Source organism: Bos grunniens, chromosome 2 (genome assembly GCF_055505025.1).
Source record: "Bos grunniens cultivar Pamir isolate PY7600 chromosome 2, Bosgru_T2T1.0, whole genome shotgun sequence".
NCBI classification, from domain to species: Eukaryota; Metazoa; Chordata; class Mammalia; order Artiodactyla; family Bovidae; genus Bos; species Bos grunniens.
In genome coordinates, this window is record NC_141166.1 from 18,107,610 (window position 1) to 18,133,372 (window position 25,763).

Sequence of the window (25,763 nt, forward strand, 5' to 3'; positions counted from 1 at the left end):
GTGTATCTTCTTTCCCCCATTAAGACAACTCAGCTATGATACATAGGGTAAAGTCCAGCTGTCCCCACTGAGCCCTGCCCAAACTGTAAAATCTTGAGTAAATACCTGCTACCCTAAGCCATGGGTTTTGCAGTGTTTATTACGCAGCAATAGGTCACCAAACAACTGCACAGCTGGTAAACGGCAGCAATGGGATTCAAATCCAGATCGGGTAGTCTGAGGTTCACTCTCTGACCACTGTATCCCAGGGCTGACCTGCCACCCTGACATGCAGGGCATCATTTGACCCATCGCCCCAAGATGAGGCTGTGCAAACTTCCTTTTATGTCCAGGATGCAGGCTGGATACCCTCCGTCTCCAGGAACCCTGGAGTGTCCGAGCCTTCCTCCTCTCACAGCTGCTGGAACTCCCAGCCCTGCCCGGAGGATGCAAAGTGCTGGCCTGGGGGTCAGACTCACTGCTCCAGCCTCTTCTCAGCCACTGAACCAGCTGTCTGCTATGCCCACGGGGGCCACTTCTCCCCACATCCCCCTCTGGGTGTAGATGACGAGTCCGCCAGCTGAAAGAAAAAGAAGTCAGAGGCAAGCGAGGTCGCAGAGGCTGTCCTATGTCTTCCTGCACCTCATCACTGAGGTCAGCTCCCGGGAGGAGACTTACTACACCCTTTGGGGATCTGAGAAAAGAGGAAAATAGTGTCCCTTAGTCAGATTGCTGTTGTTCAGTCCCTCAGTCTTGTCCGGCTGTTTGTGACCCCATGGACTGCAGTACGCCAGGCTTTCCTGTCCTTCACCATTTCCCAGAGTTTGCCCAAACTCACATCCATTGAGTCAGTGATGCCATCCAACCATCTCATCCCCTGTCGCCCTCTTCTCCTCCTGCCCTCAATCTTTCCCAGCATCAGGCTCTTTTCCAATGAACCGGCTCTTTGCATCAGGGGGCCAAAGTATTGGAGTCAGATACTCCAAAATAAAGGACTTGGAAAGGAGGTGGCCCCAAACCAATCCTGCAGCTCTCACCCCTCCCCCACTCCAGGATGCTACCTGGATAGAGCCTGGATAGAGTCTGGAAGGAGAGAATGAATAGCATCCTACGTCACTCGGCCTTTTGCTAAGTGAGAAGGGCTTCCCTGAGACTGCCAGGGGACTTGTTTCTGCTGCTGAGATGGGCGATCCTGAGGACCTGGTGAGTGATCAGCACCTGAAGAGTGACTGGCTGTGGCTGGAGCTGCCTGCGTGGAGCACAGAGCAAGCAGAGGTGGCTGTGCAGGAGAACCAGTGCATTGAAAGATACATGAATGTCTCAGAAGCTGTTCTGGGTTAATTGAATCCAGCCAGGGAAAACTGGAACTGGTGGAGCGTTCAGTGGCGCTGAGATGAAGCAGGAGGTGGGGGTTGGGGGGAGGGTGGATCAGAGGTTCCCACAGGTGCCAGAAACTCCATTCAGTTTCCTCTCCTGTCCCTTGTCTCCTCCCAGGCCTGCACTAGCCCCTCTCCCCTATCAGCTGGTAGCCTGATGGGGTGGGGAGGGGGCAGAGAGGAGGGCTGGAAACACAAGGCAGACAGTGGGGAGTGGCTGGAGGGGCTTCCCTGCCTGGACCAGAGGGGCTTCCCCATGGTATGGGTCTCCACAGTGGAGGGGGCAGCTCCAACGTCCATGAACTTTGGAGTCTCCACTATTGTGCATAACTCCAGGCTATAATTACTGAAATCGGATTTTTGTGGCTAAAATTGACCTGAGGAATTTTTATTATCTTGGATTGACCTGAAAAATGAAGAAACTGACCTTAGATTTCATCCAGGGTTGGGGGAGAACCAACTCCACAGAATGGGTTTGAAAAGGACAAGGGAAGAGAGGATGAAGTGGTTTTCTGACTACCCACCTTGCTCAGTAAGACTGTTATACAAACAAGGAAGAATTCGGCGAATTTAGCCAGCAAGGGATTTATTGATAGGCTACTGGATGGCTTGGAAAATCAGTGGGCTGGAAAGGCAGCTCCAGTGACTGGGTGGTGACAAAGGGGACCCTGAAGAGGATGCCACTACCTCCCTCTGCCCACAGGGCACTGGGGGATGCAGTCTTCACATGTTTCTAGAAATTATAACAGGGGGCAGCCACCATCTCCCCCATCAAAGCCTCATTGGTGGGGAAGATGCCAAATCCAGGCCCATGATTCAGGTGCTGGGCCCTGGAGGAAGGGGAACTGACAAAAAATGTACAAAAAGGGTGAGTCTATTGATCACTCTTAAAATGGAAGTAACAGCTGCATTTACCCCCAAATTATCAAGATGACATTTTCTGCCACCAGGCTCAATAAGAATTTGAAAACTAGACTGCTCTACAAGATAGTCGAGAAAAAATAAAGATGCTTTCTCGCATGCCTGAGTTTGCAGCTATGAGATTCCTACTCACCCCAGAGACAATGCAAGAAATGAACAAACTGAATCAGTGAAAGCCCCTGGCTTATGCTTGAACACAATGGGTCATCCGCTCAGTAAGCGTTGGATAAGGATGCTGGTTAAAGTCATGGTCTTCCTTCTCGCCCCCTCCTCTCCCCCCTCAACTATCTCGCCACTGCCCAACTAGGGGCAGAGCCTTCCCTCCTGAGGGGCCAAACGGGGCATGTGAGTGCTTGGTCTCACAGGTGGGAGGCTCACTCTGTGTTCTGGGCTACTGGAGCCTGTGTGGCAGACAGCAATGCCAGGAGACGCAGCATTGGGTGGGTGGGGGGTGGCAGGATCAAGACCTTGCTGATGCTCTGGACCCACCCTCCTGAGCTGGCATCACCCATCTCTGGAGCCCCCCAAGCCCTGGACTCCAACATCCCTTCCAGCCCCCCACCCTCTCTCAAAGGACTCAGCCCCAGAGGGCCATAGGTGCCATGTCCTCTGGCCCATGGAGGGCGGACCTCTTGCATTTCTGCCCTGTTGCATTTCTGCCCACCCCCAGCCCCAACCACTCCTCCTCACCGCCCTTCCAAGCCCTGATAAATTCCTGGGACGCCTACTCTGGTCACTGTGAGGTCTTTCTTTCCTCTGAGTCCCATGCTGCCAGGTCACATGCAAACCGGTGTTTGTAAAGCTAGAAAAGACTTAGTCTTTTCAGAATGATTTAGTCCAAACTCTCCACTTGATTTACTTTTTGGCTACATTGCGTGGCACGCGGGACTGTTAACCCACCATAGCTGTACAACCACACCGGTGATCACTGGCAGAGTCCAGACCCCCGGGCCCACAAACCCCAGCCCGCCTTCTCCCTCCAGGGGTGCTGCACACACTGCCTCGGGTGTCTGCTTCACACATGGGTGCTGTGCCTCCCCACAAGGGCACGTCCTGTGGGGATGGGCTCTTTCTGCTTCTCAGGTGGGCAGCAGGTGGTGCCCAGAGCCCACCAGGCATCTCTGGGGTGGGCAGAAGCCTGTCTAGCATTCCCTCCCTAAGCATTTATTGATGCTCTGAGGTCTCTTATAAGTAAGACTCTAGCACCAGTGGGTGGTAACTCCTTCAGGCAGAAGGCTGAGAATGGTTTCCATGGAGACCACCCAGGCTCTGGTTTCCATAGCAATGCTTGCAAGAGGTTAGAGCTTCCTACTTATGTCAGCTTAACATTTCCAACTGCTCTACTGGCCAACCTGGGACTAACGCAGGGTTTCCTTTCTAGGATGGGGGACAGATCTCAAGGGACAGAGGGGAAACAGATGAAACTCTGAGCGGTTAGCTGACAGTGAGGCTTCCCCTCAGCTAGCAGGCCCTCCTCCAACCCAGCTGCAGGGTATATACATGCCGAGTCATGCACACACTTAAAATATAAAAAGAGCACATCTTCGTGATGTGGAAGGATTAAAGTCTTACAGCTCCCAGCCACCTCTGTTCTCCAGAGGTAACTGGTTGTTACAAGGCTTTGAGAATCCGTTCAGGGGATTCCCTGGTGGTCCAGCAGTTAAGAATTCACTCTTTCATCACAATGGGTGCACGTGTGATACCTGGTCAGGGAACTAAGATCCAACATGCTGCATAGTATGGCAAAAAAAAAAAAAAAAAAGCGAATCTTTCCAGAAGTAGTATATGCACCTCCACAGAGCTAGTTTTTAGAAAGTTCACAAATGGCATATACATATATATATATATATATATTTTTTTTTTCCCTTGCTCTGCCACCTGCTTTATCCTAATTACAGATCTTGGAGAACTTCACACATCAGCACAAATAGATCTACCTGATTCTTTGCAATGACGACAAAATACTGCACTTTTTTTTCCAAAGCTGTTTCTTCAATTGGAGATCTTTGGTTTGGACTTCAGTTTATTGCTATTACAACAATAAATATCCTCGTACATATATTTCTGTATACTTGTTTGAGTATATCCATAAGATAAATTCCCTGGGGTGGAATGGCTGGGTCAAACACATCATTTTAAAATTTGAAATTTTTAAATCTGATTCTTGTCAAGCCAATTTACTGCCACTATTGATGCAAGAAGACTTATACACACTTAGGAAGAGTGGGTATTATTAAACTTAAAACAAAAGCAGAAAACCAATCTCTCCCAACCATGCTATTAGACCAGCAAAACTTTAACATAAAAGCCTGACAAGGACAGTATGAAAAAGGAAAATTACAAGTCAGTCTTAATAATAAACATATCTAAAACTGCTAAACAAAATATTTGCAAATAGAATCTGATAGCATAGACACAAGATAATACATCCTGACTAAATCGGTTATTGGGATTCCCAGGTAGTGCAGTGGTAAAGAATCCACCTGCCAATGCAGGAGATGTAAGAGATGCAAGTTCGATCCCTGGGTTGGAAAGATGCCCTAGAGGAGGAAACGGCAACCCACTCCAGTATTCTTGTCTGGGAAATCCCATGGAGAGAGGAGCCTGGCGGGCTACAGTCCATGGAGTCGCAAAGAGTCAGACACAACTAGTGATCAACACTTTCACTTTTGTCCTTTCTAGTATAAACATTGAAAGAATACTTTTTTGAGGTTAATTAAAGAAGTTACCTTCTAGTTCTAATTTTTATTTCTAATCAAGGATATATGTTGAATTCTTTTATCAAATGTTTTTTTCTGCATTTATTCATATGACTACATGTTTTCTCTCCTTTAATTTAATGAGTAGCATTAATAACTGATTTACATGCATGCTCGAATCGTGTCCGACTGTTTGCCACCCCATGGACTGTAACCCGACAGGCTCCTCTGTCCATGGAATTCTCCAGGCAACAATACTGGGGTGGGTAGCCATTCCCTTCTCCGGGGTGGACCTACACTCAAAGTGAATTCCCTTTAAAATCGAGAACAAAATAAGATTCATAACTACTTCCATGGTAGCGGAGTTTCTAGTCAGTGAGGCAGGATAAGAAAAAGAAATAATAAAAGTTTTAATTATTTGAATGGAAGAAACACAATCTACTTATAATCAATACAGTTGCTCATACAGAAAACACAAAAGAATACTTGGGCAACCTCTTAGAATAAGAAAGATGGCTTGGCAAATTTGCTGAATCAATAGTCAAAAATAAGTTACATTTCTGCACACTAGCAACAAATTGATATTGTAATTATTAATTATAGTATCTGCTTTTGAACTGTGGTGTTGGAGAAGACTCTTGAGAGTCCCTTGGTCTGCAAGGAGATCCAACCAGTCCGTTCTAAAGGAGATCAGCCCTGGGTATTCTTTGGAAGGAATGATGCTAAAGTTGAAACTCCAGTACTTTGGCCACCTCATGCGAAGAGTTGACTCATTGGAAAAGACTCTGATGCTGGGAGGGATTGGGGGCAGGAGGAGAAGGGGATGATAGAGGATGAGATGGCTGGTTGGCATCACTGACTCGATGGACGTGAGTCTGAGTGAATTCCGGGAGTTGGTGATGGACAGGGAGGCCTGGCGTGCTGCGATTCATGGGGTCGCAAAGAGTCGGACACGACTGAGCGACTGAACTGAACTGAACTGAATTATAGTATCAACTGCATAAGAGATTTAGGAATAACCTAATGAAAGCTGTGCAAGACCTCTACTGGGGAAAGTATGAAATTATATAGGAAAATATTAAAAATCCAAATAAGTTTTAAAAATACCATGTTCATGGATCAGGACAGTCAGTATCATGACAATTTCAATTTTCTCCAAGAGAATCTATAGATTTAATACAAGTCCAATAAAAACCTCAACAGAATGTTTCATAGAACTTGATAAATCATTCCTAAAATGCATATGAAAATAAAAGGCTAAGCATAGTCATGGCACTGCTGGAGAAAACCAAGGTGGGAGACTTGCACTTGTCAGATGTGCACACCTTATTTTAAGTGTGTTTATAGTTCAAAGAATAAACCAACAGGACAGACTGGAGAGGCTAGAAATAGACCTTATACATGTGGAAGCCAGATCAATGCAGACACACACTGTAGCTCAAGGAGGAAAAGAAAAAACCCCATCACAAACAGAACAAAAGAATATCACTCATACTACACCAAGGAATAAATTCCAGGGGATTTGAAAATGTAATATACACAACTGAGAAGAATAGAAGAAAATTTAGGATAATCTCTCTCCATTCTTTGGATAGGAAGGCTTTCTAAAACAAGGTGCAATAAACCCTAACTATAAAGAAAAGGATGGAGGGAATTCCCTGGTGGTCCAGGGGATAGGACTCTGAGCTTCCCTCACTAGGGGCACAGGTTCAATCCCTGGTCATGAAACTAAGATCCTGCAAGCAGCATTCTGCTGCTGCTGCTGCTAAGTCGCTTCAGTCATGCCCAACTCTGTGCGACCCCATAGACGGCAGCCCACCAGGCTCCCCGTCCCTGGGATTCTCCAGGCAAGAACACTGGAGTGGGTTGCCATTTCCTTCTCCAGTGCATGAAAGTGAAAAGTGAAAGTGAAGTCGCTCAGTCGTGTCCGACTCTTCACGACCCCATGGACTGCAGCCCACCAGGCTCCTCCGTCCATGGGATTTTCCAGGCAAGAGTACTGGAGTGGGGTGCCATTGCCTTCTCCATAAAATATATAAAGAAATTCTACAAGTTGATAAGAAGAAAATGAAGCATCCAATAGAAAAAGGCCAAAGAACACAGACATTTTATAAGAAAGGTCTGATACACATGTGAAACTTGACCCAGTGATCAGGGAAACTTTCCTAGTAATCAGGAAAATTAAAATTAAAACCATAATGAATATCATTTTACTTTCAATCCATTAACAAAAAAATCTCAAGGGTTGTTAACATGAAGTGTTGGCAAGAACTTGGGAGCGTCTCTGGTGGCTCAGACAGTAGGTAAAGAATCTGTTGACAACGGAGGAGACTGAGGTTCATCCCTGGGTTGGAAATATCCCCTGGAGGAGGGCATGGCAACCCACTCCAGTATTCTTGCCTGGAGAATCTCATGGGCAGAGAAGCCTGGTGGGCTGCATACAGTCCATGTGGTTGCAGAAGAGTTGGAAATGAATGAGCAACTAAAAACAACAAACAGCAAGAATCTGGAATGAGAAGGATGCCTATGAGGTACAGGTGAGAAAGTACATCAGTTAACTCCTTATAAGAAACAATCTGGTAGAATTTTTATGAGTTGAACATTTGCATACTGCATGACCCAAAGATTGCCTTTCTAGGTATATGTAATAGGGAAAGCCCTGCAGAGGTGGACAGAAGCCTTATTGAAGAAATATTCATTAACATTTTGTTGTAATAGTAAAAAAAAAAAAAAAAGCAGAAAGAAGCCAAAGAGTCATTGTTAGAACAGGCAATTACATTATACATTCACATAATGGATTGATACACAGCAGTATAAGTGAATTAAATGCGATTATGGGTGTCAATATGAATGAATCTTAGATATACAAGGCTGAAGGGAGGACAACAAATCAGAGAACAATACAAGCACTTTATTACTGCTTTTACAATAGTCAGATCTAAATAAAATTACATTAAGGGCTTCATAGATATGTGGTTATAAAGACTTATAAAGGGAAGCAGAGAAACTCAGGACAAGAGTTAACCTGGATTGGTTAATTAACATAAGGAGATTGGCTAAGAGATGGAAAATTGATATGCTTTTGTGATTGTCCTTGAATCTAAGAATAGATGTATTAATATTTTTAATATCTATCACAGGATATAGAGGTGGGGGGCGGAGAGTAGAGGCTGGGATGACATGAAAGCCTCAGAATATGGGAGCCAACAATTCGTTGCACCCCTGAGCATGTGTGTCTTGCCCCATATCTGGAAGTGGTCAACTTCTCCACTCAAATTGGGGCTAGTTTGGTGACTTGCTTTGATCAATAAAGAGTTGAAGTAATGCTCTAGAACTTCTGATTCCAGGATTAAAAGGACTGGCAGTTTATGCTTCCTCTCATTTGGTGCTCAGTTGCCAAGCTATAAGGAAGGCCAGGGTATTGACTGGCAGCTGTTCAGAGCCACACCCTCGAGAGCAGGGGTCATTTTTGATGGTCCAGCCCAGCTTAGCCTTCAGCTGAATGCAAAGAGAAAGGGAGCAGGTAACCTACAAGGACTTAGATCCGTCAGCGTGGATCTCAGCCATCCTGCAGAATTCAGTCCTGGGGTGGTCTGTTACTCAGCAGCAAGGGGAACAGTACATACAAAGAATCCAGTGGTACTAGCAGGCTTCTGCTTCATGAGTCGACTGTGAGGTCATTGTGTGTCATAACTTGTGTGCTCAGCTGCTCAGTCATGTCCGACTCTGTGATAATGTGCAGCCCACCAGGCTCCTCTGACTTTGCAATTTTCCAAGCAAGAAAACAGAACAGGTTGCTATTTCCTACTCCCGTAGATCTTCCCAACCCAGGGATCAAACCCACACCTCTTGAGTCGCCTACACTCAATCCAAGGCAGGTGGATTCCTTACCATTGTGCCACCTGGGAAGCCTGCTTCAACTTACATGCTGGCAATTCACAGATATAATCTGAATGCATGAAATGCTTCAGAATAAAAATATTTTTATTAATAAAAACACCCAGACTTATTGCAGATTGTATCTCCCTAGTTTTGATTTGTATTTTCTATGTAACTGTGATTAAACATCTATTCCTGTTTGAGCAATGATCCATTTGTATTTCTCTGTGAGTTGCCTGCTCATATTCTTTGCTACTTTATCTATTGGGTTGTTCATTTTTCATATCAATTTATAAGAACTTAGCATATTAAGGAAAATAGCCCTCTTATGTCCAATGTTTCTATTAATCAAGTATCTCCCCCCGTTTGCCACTTATAAAACTTGACTTTGTGGTATGTCCTGTTGCATATAATTTTTAACTTTTCATTAGTCCAAACCTGTATACAGGTCAGGAAGCAACAGTTAGTACCGGACATGGAACAACAGACTGGTTCCAAATAGGAAAAGGAGTTATGTCAAGGCTGTATATTGTCACCCTGCTTATTTTACTTCTATGCAGAGTACATCATGAGAAACGTTGGGATGGATGAAGCACAAGCTGGAATCAAGATTGCCAGGAAAAATATCAATAACCTCAGATATGCAGATGACACCACCCTTATGGCAGAAAGTGAAGAACTAAAGAGCCTCTTGATGAAAGTGAAAGAGGATAGTGAAAAAGTTGGCTTAAAACTCAACATTCAGAAAACAAAGATCATGGCATCTGGTACCATCACTTCATGGGAAATAGATGGGGAAACTGTGGAAACAATGACTTTTTATTTTTTTGGGCTCCAAAATCACTGCAGATGGTTGATTGCAGCATGAAATTGAAAGATGCTTACTCCTTGGAAGGAAAGTTATGACCAACCTAGACAGCATATTAAAAAGCAGAGACATTACTTTGTCAACAAAGGTCCGTCTAGTCAAGGCTATGGTTTTTCCAGTAGTCATGTATGGATGTGAGAGTTGAACTATAAAGAGGGCTGAGCACAAAAGAATTGATGCTTTTGAACTGTGGTGTTGGAGAAGACTCTTGAGAGTCCCTTGGACTGCAAGGAGATCCAACCAGTCCATCCTAAAGGAAATCGGTCCTGGGTGTTCATTGGAAGGACTGATGTTAAAGCTGAAACTCTAGTATTTTGGCCACCTGATTCGAAGAGCTGACTCATTTGAAAAGACCCTGATGTTGGGAAAGATTGAAGGCAGGAGGAGAAGGGGATGACAGAGGATGAGATGGTTGGATGGCATCATGGACTCAGTGGACATGAGTTTGGGTAGACTCCGGGAGTTGGTGATGGACAGGGAGGCCTGGCATGCTGCGGTTCATGGGGTCGCAGAGAGTCGGACACGACAGAGCGACTGAACTGAACTGTCATGGGTATCATGCTTAAAAAGATGGCCCTCCTCTAAGATGATCTTTTAAATCATCTCAAGTACTTTTATGGCTTCATTTCATGCCTAAAAAGTTTGAATTAATTTTGTAGAGGATGTAGGATGCAGGTTAATTTTTTGTCAAGATGACTAGTTAGTTCCAATAAAAAGAACTCAGAAATCCTCCACTAACCTAAATTTAAGTCAACAACCTAACTCTTGTATCTTAAGTCAACTTCTGGACACTCCATCGTGTCTCACTGATCTTTTGCTTCGCTACACCAAACTCTTAAATTATGTTTTACATCTGTAAACTGTTCTCGTTTCAGGATTTACCTGTGCACTCACCATGTTTACTTTCCCCGAAAGAACTGAATCTATCAGTTAAATGTCAGTGTTTTAATTGTGATTGCATTGCATTTAGATTGGGGACTGTAATAGGACATGACACCTTTGCAAGATTGACTTTGGAATTGAGAACAAACACGTGTCTGCGTGAATTTGAATCTTTTATATCCTTCACAGGATGACAGAGCTTGTGAGCCAAGGTTGTAGGCACCCATTCTGTCTGCAGGGTAGGACCCGGGTCACACCCCTGGGCTCCACTCGCCACAGCTCCCATCCCCTCCCTTTCTGCAGAATGTGAGCCTGTGACTCACACCAAACCTCAGTTCAGACCCAAGATGGTTACTAATTGCCCAGAAATTGTGAACACGACACTGTTCTTGTGCTTAAGGACAGGCAATAATGATGTCATCTTCCGTGTGGAACTGAACGGGTGGTTTATAGGCACTTAAAAAGCAGCTTGACCTTGGGCAAACTGCATACTCTCCGGCTTTTTCCTCCTCCCTTGCCTGTAATAGGTGAATCCACCTGGTTCAGGGTGACGTGAGGACTTGAGGGAAGGAAGAAGGGGACACCAACATTCCTTGGCTGAACCACGGAGCAGTGCTGGATGTCAAGGCCCAAGAACTTCTCCTGCCTGTCTCCTGCATGTCCACCTGCACCCCCCTCAAAGCCCAGTCTACAGGGTGGAGGTGCACCCCTCACCCACCACCACCACCACCACCCATCTCTCCCAAGCCAAAATCAGAAGTCAAAGATGTTTATTGTTCTACAGACACTCCTGAAAAGAGATCTAATTGAGAAAATATACAAAGCACTTCAAGAGTTTCATCTCCAGAGAGCACCAAAGTCTGACTGGAGGTGTCGGAGCCCTTCTCTTCAGGGCTGAGAACTGTTAGCATATCGAACGATCAGTAAAAACATGCAAAAGTGAGAAGGAAAAGGAAACGCTGCATTCCCCCAGAGGGGACTGGAATTCCAGAGAGGAGGCAGGGTTCCCAAGTACCAGCTGGCTCTCCCTCCCCTCCCCCCACCCACCCATGGCATCCTACAAGAGCTCTACCCCGGGGACAGCAGGGAGCCCCCCTCTCTCCGAAGGATTGAGCATCCCTGCTCAGTGCTCAGCTGGCAGGGTCGCCCCTGGACAGGAGAAGACACCCCCACCCTGTTGCTCTGTGGCTGTGGCTGGTGGGGACCCCACATGTGCTCCTGGAGGGCCAGCGCCCCCAGCCCTGGCTCCTTCCTTCTTTGGTTCCACCCGGAGATTGATTGTGCTTGACGGACTTATCTGAACCCCCCACCCCAAACTCCAGGCTCCCACAGGTGGGCTGAAGGCACTGACTAGAGAGTCCTGGGGACAGCCCCAGGACAGCCACCTTCCCTTGTGCTCTGGGAGGGGCGGGGGGGGGGGTCCATTCTTGGGCACGTTCCCTCCATCCTCAGTTCAGGTCTGAGAGCTGGAAAGTAGGGGATGCGTGCGGAGCAAGCAAAAGGCCTTTTAGGCCCTTCCCAGTTGTGCAGATGTTCCTGAACCCCACTCCACACCCCCTCCCCCGACCCCATCCCTTCGCCAGAACCCCACATGCCTGGTTCCTTCCGTCCTGTCCTTCCCCTTGGGCCACCAGTGCCGCTGTGGGCCAGGGCCCCAGGGACCTGACCTCAAGATGTTGGTCACAGAAACCATCTTGGGGCGTCCCCTCCCTCCCCCACACCTGAGAGGTCAGCAAAGGGGGAGGTCTTGAGAGGTCACAGCTCTGGTACAAGGAGGCGGGCAGGGCTGGAGAGAAACGGGGAGAGAAACATCACATCTACGGGGAAGGCGTCCAAAGTACAAGCTAAGCAGGGTAAGGAGGGCCAGAGAGTGGCCGGAAGAGAAAACGGAGAGGGTGGGGGCGGGGCCTGGAAGATGGGGCGGGGCCTGGAGGGCGGGGGCGGGGCTTCACACCACCCCGCAGATGAGCGTCTCCACTACGAAGGTGTTCTCAAAGTGGCGGATGGCGTTGCAGTTCTTGGCCTCTCGTTTGTTGATCCCTGGGAGAGAACAGAGAAAGTCTAGTAAGACCTATGTCCTGGCCTAGAACTGGCTGGGCCACGAAGGCCACCAGCCTCGGAGCCTGAGCAGGGTCTCAGGACCAGGGGTGGGGAGGCCCAGGAAATGACACCCAGTTTCACCCAGAGGCAGCATAGTAGATGGCATGAGCGCAGTAGCCGGAGTCAGACCTCACAGCTCTGCCACCTTCCTGCTGTGTGATCTCAGGGCTGTCTGTTGACCTGTCTGCGCCCCTCCTTTCCTCATCTCTAAAAGGGACAGCAAGAATAAAAGATGACAAGGATGATGATGGTGATGACGACTCACACTGCCTTAGGAGGACACAGAGAGTGTAAAGCAGTGCCTGGCATGCAGTAAGTGCCCCGTTAACATGTGCTGTCGTTACTGCTGCTGCAATCCCAGCTCTCTGACAGCTGGTCTCCAGCTCTGGGGCCAGGCTCAGCTGGGCCGTGGTTTGGGCTCAGGGCAGGGGCCAAGGTGGGTGGAGATGGCCACTCACGCCTCCGGGTGGCCCGGCGCCGCAGGCGGTAGGTGTCCTTCCCGCTGCACAGGTGATAGATGAAGGAGCCCAGGGCCTCCTTGTCGCTGACGTGCTCCGTGACCACCATCTCCTCCTGGATGATGTACGTCTGAGGGAGGTAGGTCCCCCTCTGCAAAGGGAGAGCAGCCCAGCACCAGGTCAGTACCCGGGCCCAACTCTCAGGGTCCCCAACTGCCCACAGACCTCCCCCCACCGACATCCTTCTGCTCACTTGAGTCCCCTCAGCACCTGAAATGCCTGTCCAACATGCCCACCCCTTCATCCAGAGACCGCATGGCTCACCCTTCTGATGTCCCCGGGCACTTCCTGCACCTGCATTGCCAGTGAGTCATGTGTGTGAGCATGCGGGTGTGTGTGTGGGGGGCATGTGTGTGTGTATGTGCGTGTGAGTGTTGGCATGTGTGTGTGTGGACGTGTGCTCGCACACGCACGAGTCTGCCCCCCCACCCTAGGGGAAGTGCTCCTCCGAGGCAGGGCCCCGGTCTCCTCCCTGCACTGCTGTCAATAGAGCAACATGGGGCACGGCCATGAATGCTAAGGAAGCTGGTCTCGGTTCTTAAGTGAGGGAGGCAGGAGTGGGGGACTGGGGAGGCAGAAAGGAGAGGCATTGACTCTGTGTGAGGGAGAAGGGAGCTGCAGCCAGAGGGACTGACTAAGGGTGCTGGGACCAGCTGACAGCAATGCCCAGGCCCCCCCATCCCTGCTGGCCCCAGAAATCTCCCTTGTCTCATGGTGGTGGGGGGACAAAGGAGGGACAAGACACTACCAGGGTCCCGCTCACCTTCACATTCATGAGGAGCTCCCAGAAGTTGCGGGGGGGCAGTACGATGGTGGTGTTGAGCTCGATGACGTAGCACTTGTCCAGGGAGATGTCATGATAAGCGGTGAGACCCTGAGCAGAAAGAAAGGGCCACATCAGTGTCTGCAGGTGAGGACTTGGCCCCGGTGGGCTGTGTGAGGTGTGAACCCACAGTGCTCCCAGTGATGTACCCCGGATTCCTCAACATCTAGGTGGGGCTCCCTTCTCCCGCTCTCCTTTCCTAGGCTGTATCTATAGTAGATTACACTTACTAGATGAAAACACTATCAAATGCTTCAGTTGTGACAAGGATTCTTCTCGGGAGGTTACACAGCTGAGCTCTGAGAATCAGGGTAACGCCCGACTATGTATCTCATCAAACCTGGGAGGTCCGGCCACCCCTGTGGACAGCCGGGACCCTTAGTGAGCGGCTCCTCCCCACCCCCGAGTGCTGCATCTTGATAAGATGTCAACGTGGAAAGAGCTCATTAAAAGGAACACTGGCCTCGCCCATGAGAGCCAGTGTCTGCAGCTGTCAGGTGGCCCAGGAGAAAATCAACCATGACGAGTTCATAGTCAGTGATAACCGCAAGAACTACATGATAAAGGTGGGGTCTCTAAACCCCGGATGGACCTAAACCATAGACGTCTGCACCACAGTTTGTACTGCATGGTTATGTACTCCAAGTTTGTACAAAGGGTGTGGGCATTCTCCCTTCACGTCTGTTGCTCCTTCTGATGCCCGCTCTCCACCCCCACCCCGGGCCCTGGCTGGCCTCACCCGCTGAAAGTCATGGATGATGTCTGCAGGGTCACCGCCCCCAAACTGGGGCACGGGCACGTTGATGCGCTCATAGTTCTCCTCGAGGTAGATCTTCACGTCCTCCTCCAGCTCCATGCGAGTGTGGGCCTGGGAGGACAGGGAGTCTTCGTAGAGGACGCCACAGTGGAAGAAGTTGTCTCGGGCCAGCTGAGCAAGGTGGGGAGCGGGGCGAGAGAGAGAGACAACCTGGTCACACAGGGCCCTCCGCGAGGCCCCTGCTGCCTGCCCAACCGCTCCTGGCTCTGAAGGCCTGAGGAAGCGGGAAGGGCAGGGCTGGGATGCCCATCTCACAGATGCAGAAACTGAGAAACACGGGAGTCAGGGAGGGTGAGCCAGGTGTGCCAGTTCCTAGGAGGATGATTTCGCTGAGGCTCAGCTTCCTCATCTGTAAAACAAAGTGACCCCTTAGACCCCTTCTGCCCACCAAGTCCATGAGTCTATGGCGGTGAAAGGGGATGGGCCAGTGGGAGGACAGATACCCAAGAAAGAGCCTGGGGTGGGGTGGGGTGCCACCCTCCACTGCCACCAGGGGGTGCCCGCCCACCCTTCCTGCTGCCTCTGCAGGGGGCCCTGGAGACCTTGGAGGGCCAGGAGGAAGGGGGAGGGACTGAGAGGCAGCCTTGTTATCAGATGCTGGTGGCAACCCCACCTCCTGCCCCTCCCCAAGCTGTGTTCAACTTCACACAAGCCCCACCACCTCCCCGGACCTGGGCCTCCTGAGGAACCTTGATAAACGCGGTGTCCCCCGTTTGAAGGGCCCGCTTATCATTCCATCAACAAGGGAAGGGAGGTGGCCGGGTGCAACCGAGGCCACGTGACTGACTGGTGGCCGCGGCGGGGGGGCGGGGGGGGGCCCCTCTGGCTCCTCCAGGTCATGACAGGCAGATGTCCCTTTCTGTTTCAGCTGTGCTCTCCCAGGAGGGTGAATCATCACACATGAATCATACCGTCCCAGGGGTCCCAGGGCGCAGGCGCGAGGCTGCTCTGAGGTTCCCCATGCCCTGAGAACCAGGCATGAGTCGGGGCTGCAATCAGAGGGGAAGTCCAGGACAGCAGCACAGCTGCAACAGGAAAAGGCCCCAGAAAGCAAAAACCAGGAACCAGGGGGAAAGCAGGTCGTGGGGGAGGGGAGGATGCCAAACAAAAGGGGAAGTGGGTGGGTGTGCGGGAGCTGAGGTTTTAAGGGGAAAGTCACCCGGACTGCAAGCTCTTCAGTGAATTCCACCCTAGAGAAACTGGGGGACGAGGAAGTCAAAGCCCAGGGCTTGAGGGTGGGAAGGGGCCACTTGGGTCATAAGCGACTGGCAATTCCCAGCCTTTTGGTCACTGAGATTCCCCATGTTGTTATGTTTATGGTCATTAAGCAAACTTTCATTGAACTACCTTCCCTTCCGAGAACTTGGGGGCCCGGCCTCCCTCCCCAGGCAGATGACAGGCTGCTGTGACCATGGCCAGGTCTCTGGCCCAGCTTTGTGCCCAGGTGGCCTGGGCGAGCAGATGACGGGGTGTGATCTTGGGCGGGGGCCACCCTAACAGGGGGCGGAGCTGACTCTGTAAGCCACCCTCCACCTTTCATGGGTTGTAGCCCAGATGACCAGGCACAGAATGGGAATTCCTTGAAGCTCGACCTGCAGGGCACAGGGGGCCAGGCTCTGAAGGGCCTGCAGAGTTCTGGTTTCTGCTGCACCCCGAGTTTCTGGTGCTGATGCTCTGGGGTCACTGTGGGAAGGGGCTGCCAGCCTCACAGCCCAGATGCTAATCCTGGCTCCCCCATGATGGACTGTACTCCCAGGAGAGCTGTCAGCTTCAGATAGATGTGTCCAAAAAGACAGGTAAGGCCACTCCTCCAGACCCCACGGCAGTCAGAGGATGGGACCCCAGTCCTGTCTCGTGGACAGACCAGGGAGGAGGAGGAGGAGGCTGCGAATCTTCTAGGCTTGTGGGGCACTCCTCCCACCTGGGAGGTGGGGTGTTCACTTCCTCCTCTAAAGGCCACTGTTTCTCCCCTCCTCCCTCTGCCCACCTCACCTGAGCCAGGAAGAAGTATCTGTAGATGTAGACAGAGGCGAACACCAGGCCCATGAGCAGCACGACCATGCCCATCGACAAGTAGCACACGCCGCCCACGGAGCCCCCCTTCTTGTAGCGTTGGATGGGGGGCCGCTCTTCCTGCGGACGGCAGTGCAGGGTCAGCCTCATGGTGGTCCCACGTCTGCTGGGGATCCCTCCCGCCTCCCCCATTCCCCAAAGTGAGGCCTTACCCTGCTGGCTGGCAAGGAGCCTGGGGAACAGAGGCGGGGGAGGGCGATGCTCAGGACACACAGAGCATCATCTGGAAGGAAAGGAAGCATCCCCAGGCCCCCAGCTGTTCCCTCTAAAGAGAAACCGAGCCCCACCTGGAAGCCACGTAAAATGACCCATAGGGACTCGGCAAGAGTATTTTGAAGCCCCTATGCTATTAGTCCTCTTCATTATACCAGCTGTGACCACAGTAGATTCTTTCAAACTGGGGATGGTGGTGGGGGGGGAAGCACAGATGTGACCTTGATGACCACACTGGGCCTCGGAACCTGTAGGAACCAGGGTGTACCAGGCAGGTTGGGAGCCACTGCATTGGACCAAGGAGGTTCCCAGTAGCTCACTGGTGGGGACAGGGCTCTAGGAGGCCCCCAGCATGGGCATGCATGCCTGTCCCCTCTGGCCACCTTAGGCAGCGAGCAGTCTGCTGGGCAGCGATGGAATCACCGGGCACTGGTGTGGAGCAGGCTGTCAGGAGCAGAGCCCACGGGGTGGAGTCTAGAGGCTTCTGGAAGCCAGGGCCCCTCTGCCGGGACGGAAACGTGGCTGTGGCGGCCAGGGCAGGAGGTTCCTGGAAACACCCTCTCTGGGGAGCCAGGCCCCGGCTCGGGACAAGTAGTTACAGGGCTGCCAAGAAGTAAACCATCCTGACCCAACTCCGGTCCACACCCATCTGGGCCAGCAGTTGGAGGTGGGTGTGTAACTCAGAAACCCTGCTCTCCCCAGAGTACTGGACTGAGAGTCTAGTGACTTGGGGCTCTTACCCAGCTGTGTGGCCTGGGCCATCGCTCCTCTTTATCCTTGCCACCTCTGCCCTACCCCAGGCCTCATTCACCCTGGAGACCTCGTGAAGGCCCAGGCCTGGCTCTGCCTCCAGGGTCCACCATTCAACCCTGCCTCTATGGTGTTCGGACGCAGCTGGGTGAGTGTAGGGGCCGGTACCCCGCTCCACCCCCAACCTCGGGGAGCTGAGGCAGAGTTGGGGGTGCAGAGGGGAGGCCCAGAGCCCGGACCCTCTCACTGTCTGCTTAGCCCTCTGTGTGCTTCCACTCTTCACCCTGCAGCCAAGTGGCTGGGAGTGTAGACACAGTTCAGGTTGAAGTTGCCCAGGACAGGCCCTTACTAAGTGCATACAGTGGGCTCAGCCTGGAAGGGGTGGGGTGCAGGCCTGCTGTGCTTGGAGCACATGGGAGGGTGGGACCGGGGCCTCAGAGAGCAGAAGGGCGTCCCCTGTGGGGCCGGGTGAAGCCTCCTGCCTGGGGCTCTCCCCTCTCCCCACACCCTTCCTGCAGGAAAGTGAAAGTGAAGTTGCTCAGTCGTGTCCGACTCTTCGAGACCCCATGGACTGTAGCCTACCAGGCTCCCCAGTCCATGGAATTTTCCAGGCAGTACTGGAGTGGGTTGCCATTTCCTTCTCCAGGGGATCTTCCCAACCCAGGGATGGAACCCTGGTGTCCCACGTTGCAGGCATAGTAAATGCCTGAAAGATGTACCCCCATCTCTAGGCACACGTATCACCAGGCCAGTGACCCCCACCCCACCCCCCTGCCTCCAGCACCCTGGGATGGAGACAGAGGATGGAGAGGTGCCCCTGCCCATCCCGTCCCCCTCACAGGCTGGGCTATCTGCAGCCTGGGGCCTCTCCCCACCCTGGCCCTACTATGGGGTCCCTGTGATCCGAAGAAGCACCTGGTGAGACCACCCGCCTGGCTGGCCTCTCCCCAGCACCCCGGGGCTCCCTGGCAGCACTGACCATGGTCACTAGTGCATGTGGCCACTGCCCACAGGACAGTTGCCAGCAGTGGGCAGGGGGCTGCAAGGGCTTTGACTCTCCAATGGGCTCCCAGGATCAGCACAGGACAGGGTGACCAACGGCCGAGCTTGGCGAGTGACTCACAGGAACAAGCCACCCAAGGAGCTCCAGCCATCCTAAGTGGGTCCCCAGGAAAGGTGGGTGACCCAAAAGATAGGCCAGGTACCACACCCCTCTGCAAATCCTGCCCTGGGGACACAACATTTGTATTCAGTGAGATGGGTGGGGCTGCAGAAGCCAGAGGTGCCCCCAGCAGGGGCCGCGTGCACGTGTAAGGGAGCCTCTGACCCTCCGACGGTCCTCCTGTGAAATGTGAACAGACTCTTTCTGACAGGGTTTTGTTGGGATTAAAGGAGACACAGGCCCTGAAAGCCCTTTGAAAAGGATCAAGTGTTAGATAAAAATAGCAGGTCTTTATCAGCTAAACCATTCCTTTTTAGGGCCACCACCGCAGCCAGCTGTCGAGGCTGCACTGTGGCCATGCTTTGCTCCAGAGAAGCAAAAGCAAGCCTGTGAGAATTGCTTAAAAAAAAAAAACAAACAGAAAACCACCCAACAACAACAAAAAAGTCAATGGTTATAAAGCAAGAGCGGGGTGGGGGCCTGTCCATAATTGAAGTTCAGGAACAAGGTGAGGCCTACCAGTTTTACAGCCGCCTTTCAGCTCCTGGTTGGGGCAGGTGCCTGGGGGAGGAGCTGGGTAGGGCACCGAGGTTGGGAGAGAGGTCATTAAGGATGGCAAGGGAGGAGGGGCCCCAGAGGAAAGTGAGGCCAGGCTAGTGTGGCCAAGAAGGACAGTCTCCAGCCGGGACCCCTTGATGCCCCACGCCCATGTCCTCATATGTCTCTGTGGAGGTCCCTGTGAAGGCTTGGGACGGTCCCCCCACCTTTCCCAGACGTGGACAGTGGTTCCTGATCCTGCTTCCCACGTGGCACAGTGGTAAAGAACCTGCCTGCCAATGCAGGAGACACAAGAGATGCAGGTTTGATCCCTGGGTTGGGAAGATTCCCTGGAGCAGGCAATGGCAACCCACTCCAGCATTCTTGACTAGAGGATCCCACAGACAGAGGAGCCTGGCGGGCTGCAGTCCATGGGGTTGCAAGGAGTTGGACATGGCTGAGCACACACACACATCCTGCCCCTACTAATGGTCCTGAGTGCACACCCGTGGCTCACGCCCTGCTCCCCTCCCTACCTGACACCCCTCTGCCCTGGCATTCCAGGGGCCAACTCCCCAGGAGCAACATGGCTGAGCAGCGGCGACTGGGGAGAGCAGACCCAGAGCCTGCTGGTATCCCAGCTTCCAGACAGAGGCACTGGGAGGTAAAGCCCCACAGGGGTGGGCCGCCCTCCGAGGCCTCTGGGGAGCCTGGGCCAGAACCCAGGGCCTCATCCTTAGGATCCTAACTGCTCAGTGCACCCAGGATGTCGGCTGAGGAGGGTCCTTCCTGAAGTCGCCACCCCCACCCTCAGCTGCTTCACCTGTCATGCTGGAGCTCCAAGAGAATGCCTGCCCTCATATGGAGCAGTTACTCCCCAGCCAGGGATTTGGGGGGCTTCCAGGAAGCAGGAAAAGACAGTTTCCATGGCAGCTGGGCGTCCTGGGCAAAAGGCCTCACTGTGCGCTTGTGTGGAGCATGTGGGCCACGTGTCTGGGACCCAGGAGGGGCCCAGGCCTCGGCCGGCATGTCTCACGGAGCCCACGGTAGTGTTCACTAAATGATTTGGCAAAGCCAGGGCCTCAAGAGTCTGAGGAACTCAGCCAACTGAAGCATTAACTCAGAAGACCTCCCCCCAACCCCCGCCACCAATCCCCTGCCCCAGGGCTCATGGAGAGAGCTCCCAGCGGCTTTCCCTCAGTAACAATGTCCAGAATAGCTGCAAGCAGATGAAACTCCAGTTGCAGGCTGCGCGGAGGAGGGTGGCAGGGAAGCCAGAAATGCACCCACTGTGGGCGCAAGCCGACGGCCGTGGCCGGGATCCCCACCCTCACCTCCCCAGCATCATTCCTTCTTCCTGAGCATCTTTCTTTCCCAGGCTGCAGATCACAGAGACAAGGCCACCAGTGAGAGAGACACTGTGTGTGTGGGTGAGAGAGAGAAACAAGCCTCGCAGGGGTAAGGGGGCTGGGCCTCTTCGCAGAGCTGTGCTCAGAAGTGCAGACATCAGCGGGGTGAATGCTGAAGACTAGTCGTGAACCCTCCATCAGTGAAACCCAGGGTGGCCCAGGGACCCACTGCTGCCCCAGGAAGGGTGTGGGCCGAGAACACTCCCCACAGCCCTCTGCTCTGCTCGTTTGCTCTCCTGTTCTGCTCCTGACAGGCAAGGGGAGACCCCAGAGAACAAAGGCTGGGGAAGACAGACGCAGAGCCGGCAGAGCGCTCCTGGGGTACACGGTTCGCCAGGCACTGGCTGCGCTCCCCTGGTCTCAGAAACATTTTTTTCTTTCTGGTAAGAGAAACTCGTCCTCTGTGGCAATCTGCTGACAGCCTGGAAACATGCAAGGACCGACGGGCTGAGGGGAGTACGAAGAGGAGAGGGAAAGGAGAGAGAAAGCAGAAAAAAGTCACCGTGGCCCAAGCCCAGATGCCAGAGCCCCTCAGGGAAGGCCTGGGGTTGGGGGCAGGACCGCCCAGCCACGGAGGTCCTCTTAGCCCAGCCCACGGGGCTGGTGGGTGGGGAGGGGGCCCTGGGACCCGAGGATGCAGAGCCCTGCTCCACCCTCTGGGCTGGTTAGGGGACCCTCCCCCCACGCTCACCCCACTCCTGGAGACCCAGCTCCTTCCCGCCAAGGACCTGAGGCCGGGAGGTGGAAAGTGAAATCTGATCCCCAGGTATGTGGGCTGGGGGAGGGGGTGACATTAATCAAAGGCCAAAGCCAAGGAGAAAATTACAGCACTGCGAAGATGACTGTATTGACCTCACTTCTCCCCTCTTGGAGGCCCCCAGCCCAATCGTTCCTGTACATGCCCACACCTGGCTCTGTGCGTGTGCATGTGTAGAACACATGGGTGAGCAAAGACAGAGGCAGATGGTGGGGAGAGGGGAAGTGGGCTGAGACGCGTAGGGCTGGCCAGAGGGTGCTAAGAGGGGTGCTTCCCGTCCAGCCCACTTTCCGAGCTGGCTTCTGGCCAGCTGCCCATCAGTGCAGGCAACTCATTATCTCAGAGGCAAGCACCACGTGGGGAGGGTGGGCAGCTGGAGGCCCAGATGGGCCCCCACCCCCATCCCTCTCCGGCCCACCGAGGCGCTTCCTTCCAGCAGCAGGTCTGGGGACAAAATCCTCCTTGTTTCACTTTTCTGCAGAGAAGCAGAGGGAGGCCCACAGCGAGGGCCCACTACCCCTAGCCTGGGCCCGGGGGCCTGCACTCAGGTTGACATTTTACTGTGACAGCTTAGAGGGTGGCTTCATGGGGGAGAGGCACTCAGGAATGCCTCTGTTCATCAGTTGGTCCTTCCAAGGCTTTAAGTCTTATTTTTGATTCAGTTCAGTGACCAGGGATGGTTCCAGGGTCACCCCCAGCCAAAAGAGACCTTCTAATAAGCTTTCCTCTGACAGCCCATGTGGTTCAGACAGTAAAGGATCTGCCTGCAATGCGGGACACCTAGGTTAGATCCCTGGGTGAGGAAGATCCCCTGGAGAAGGGAATGGCAACCTACTCCAGTATTCTTGCCTGGGAAATCCCACGGACAGAGGAGCCTGGCAGGCTAGAGTTCACGGGGTTGCAAAGAGTCAAAATGAATGAAGAACACTCGCTATAATAGACTGAGTAACTAACACTTCCACATTCTGACAACCCATCAGCACGGGACCAACTCAAATGCCCTGTTTTGGTGAAGCAGTCCCTGCTCATGCTGTCCTGGGCTACTGTAAATGCTGGGCGCTTCCTGAACTTACTGGTGAGGCAGGTGGCCATGCAGAGGGAGGGGGTGGCCATGGCAGAGGGGCTTGCTCTACATCAGGCACTGGATGTGGGGGCAGTGTGCCCACTGGCCGGTTAAGGCCACAAGAGGTTCACAGAAGTGAACTCTCTTCCCAAGGCTCCAATTCCATCAGGGGACTGGCAGAGCCAACGTGCAACACCCAAAAGCCTCCCCTGACCCCTCAGGGCTGAGAAGCTGTGAAAGTTCATTAATAAGCAGATCTGATGTAAAGGTACTGGGGTATTAATCCTCCTCCTGGGGCCCAATGGCTCCCCCTTGCCAGTTAAGAGTGAGGGGACCCTGCCCAACTAACAAGGTTTGCCGGGGGTAGGGGAAGCACACTCAGCAGGCTCGAGGCCACTGCAAACAGCCCCCAGGGAAGAAGATGTTGATATTTCCATTTCATGCTGGGTGAGGGGGAAGAGAGGACACTGGACTTGGGAGCCAGAAGCTGGATGTCAGATACTGCCAAGGCGATGCTGGCATCCGCCATCCCTCCCGACACCACAAGCAGGCTGCCACTGGAGAATGTGCGGCTCCTGCGAAATCCGGCAGACCTTCTGATGGAGTTTGAATTGCATCCTCCCACTGTCTGGCTGGTCCTCCCTCCTGCCTGAATCTTGTAGCTCTGGGCGTCAGGGTCCAGTTTTCCAGGCCTCAGCTGGGTACCTGGCTCTGGGAGAAGCAGCTGGGAGAAGAAAGGGGTGAGCGTCCTGCACTCTCTGGGGGCAGAGGGGGTAGGAAGGAGGTTTAAAGAGCCTCTTGCAAACTTTAAAAGCTGCAGGCCAGGCCTTCAAATAGGAAATGTCCCCTTCCCATCCAAGCATCAGAAGACGAAGCTGCTCTGATCCGGGCTGCAGAGCAAACCCCCCAACCCAGCCCGGGTGTTACTGATGCCGCAGTGACCACGCCAGGGCAGGGGAGCTCGCCAAGGCTATTCCTGGAATTCTGCACTCAGGGAATCTTTGCTCAGGTGTGTGACACCCACCTCTGACCACCCTCTCCTGTGTCCCCTTCTCTCGGGGCACAGGTCATTCTGCAGCACCCGGCCTGCCATACCCTAGCAAGGTTTAGTTGGAGCCATCAATTTGGGGAGGGGCCTTGGTGCTGAGGAAGACATCCCAGTAGCCAGCAACGGGATGGGCGGCGTAGACACCTTTGCCGGGGCCACTCCAGAGCCAGACTGAACCAAGCTCTCCCTCCCCTCCTCGCCCGCCACGCGTCCGGCCCCTCTGGGTCCTCCCCTGGTCAGACTCCTCGCAGCTCAGACAGTTTTCCACGGGCGGAAATGCCTCCTCTACCCCAGGCCCGAGGGAAAGAGGAGGAGGGGAGCTGGCGGGGGCGGGGTGCACCGAGGTCCGCCTCCACAAAGCGCAGGCTCAGGGATGGAGGGCACCGGGGCAACGCGGGCTGGACGGGGTAGCCCAGAGCTCCAGAGGGCCGGGAGAGGAAGGAAGAGGAGGGTAGGGAGGCCCAGGCGGCCTGGGGTAGGGTGGGATCACGGCACCCAAACTCTCAACCCCGAATCTCGAATCCCGGACGTGCGGCCAGGCGAGTTCTGGTTTATTTTCATTTCATGTCTCATCACTTTCTGATCCACTAATTCAGGTGCGGACTAACAGTACATCCCTCGCCCCTCGCCACCCCCCCCCCCCCCCCACCAGCAGTCTCCCGTTTGGGACGAAATCCACAGTCCCTCCCCCTTCGTTGGCACCAGACCCCCCATCTCCTTTATTCCCCACCAATCACAACCCACCACCCTACTTTGGGGAAAACAATGTCCAACTCTTCTCCCATCCCCCACCTGGGGACTCGACCCGCGGCCCCTCCTCCCTGATTGGAACCAGACGACTATACCCCCCACCAACATTCCTCGAACTTTTTCGGACCAGCCCCCTCCCCTCTTTGGGGACCAGCGCCTAGGGCCCCTCTCCACTTTTGGAAGAGACCTGGAGCTCTTCCCCGCCTGGGACAGCGACCGGGCCCCCTCCGATTCTTCAGACTTAACGCTTTCTGCTGCCGCTGAATATCGGGACCCAAGCCCCCTCCCCACTTCCGGATGGGACGACCCATCCCGGACTCCCAGCCCCCGCCCCTCCGCTCCAGACGCCGGGGTCCCGATTCGCCTCGGGCAGTCGCCGGAGGCAGCCGGGCGACCTTCGGTCCCCCGCACCCCCGGCCGCCGGACATCCCCGGCCCTTCTCACCCGAGCCGGCGTCAGCAGGATCTCAGCGGCCGGGGTGGGCGCTGGGGCCGAGGCCGAGGCCGAAGCCTTGTCGGTCTTGTCGCCCTTGATGCCGGCCACCGCCGGCTGGAAGCTTATCTTCACCATGGCTGCGCCGGCCCGAGCGTCCGCCCTGCAGCCTCCGCCCGAGCAAAAGCCACTCGGTGCAGCCTCTCTCTGTAGCACCGCCGCTCGGCTCTCCGCAGGCACCGGAAGTTTGGATCTCTTTCGGGTCCTTTTCTCTAACCCCACCCCCAGCCCTCCCCACCCCCGGCCCGCCCCCACCCCCACGAGGGAGGGCCTTGGCGCCAGCCGCGCCTGCGCCCCCTACCCGCGGTCGGGGCTCGCAGTGACCCCTGCCGGGCGCGCTGCTCCAACCTGGGAACGTCTGAGGTTCCCGCAACCGCTCACTCACTTAGTCCGTCCATCCATCCATCCATCTGTGCATCCATCCATTCGTCCAATCAGGCATGGACTCTGTCCCCCTCTGCCGCCGCCTTATCCCTTCCAGCTGCTTCTCCAAGACCAGCATCCTCAGAGTACACAGTCTTTGTTGAATCCGTGTTTGCCGGGCAAAGGCATCTTCTAGACAAGTTTCCCACTCCCTTTACCCCACTTCCTATCCCCTTCTTCGGAAATGCTGGAGCCCCTGGTGTACCTGGTCCCACAGCTCCGTC

The 25,763-nt window shown here is 53.4% G+C and overlaps 1 protein-coding gene across 1 annotated transcript; it reads right to left on the minus strand.

The window, feature by feature from the left end:
- Positions 1-11,357: 11,357 nt before the first annotated feature.
- Positions 11,358-25,297, minus strand: ITM2C (integral membrane protein 2C). The gene is made up of 6 exons (XM_086335856.1): positions 25,069-25,297; positions 16,855-16,995; positions 14,785-14,973; positions 13,986-14,096; positions 13,163-13,313; positions 11,358-12,644 (listed from the first exon to the last, which is right to left on the minus strand). Exons 1-6 carry the CDS (start codon positions 25,192-25,194, stop codon positions 12,553-12,555), a joined length of 810 nt encoding a protein of 269 aa, XP_086191982.1. The 5' UTR covers positions 25,195-25,297; the 3' UTR covers positions 11,358-12,552.
- Between the last annotated feature and the right edge of the window lie 466 nt (positions 25,298-25,763).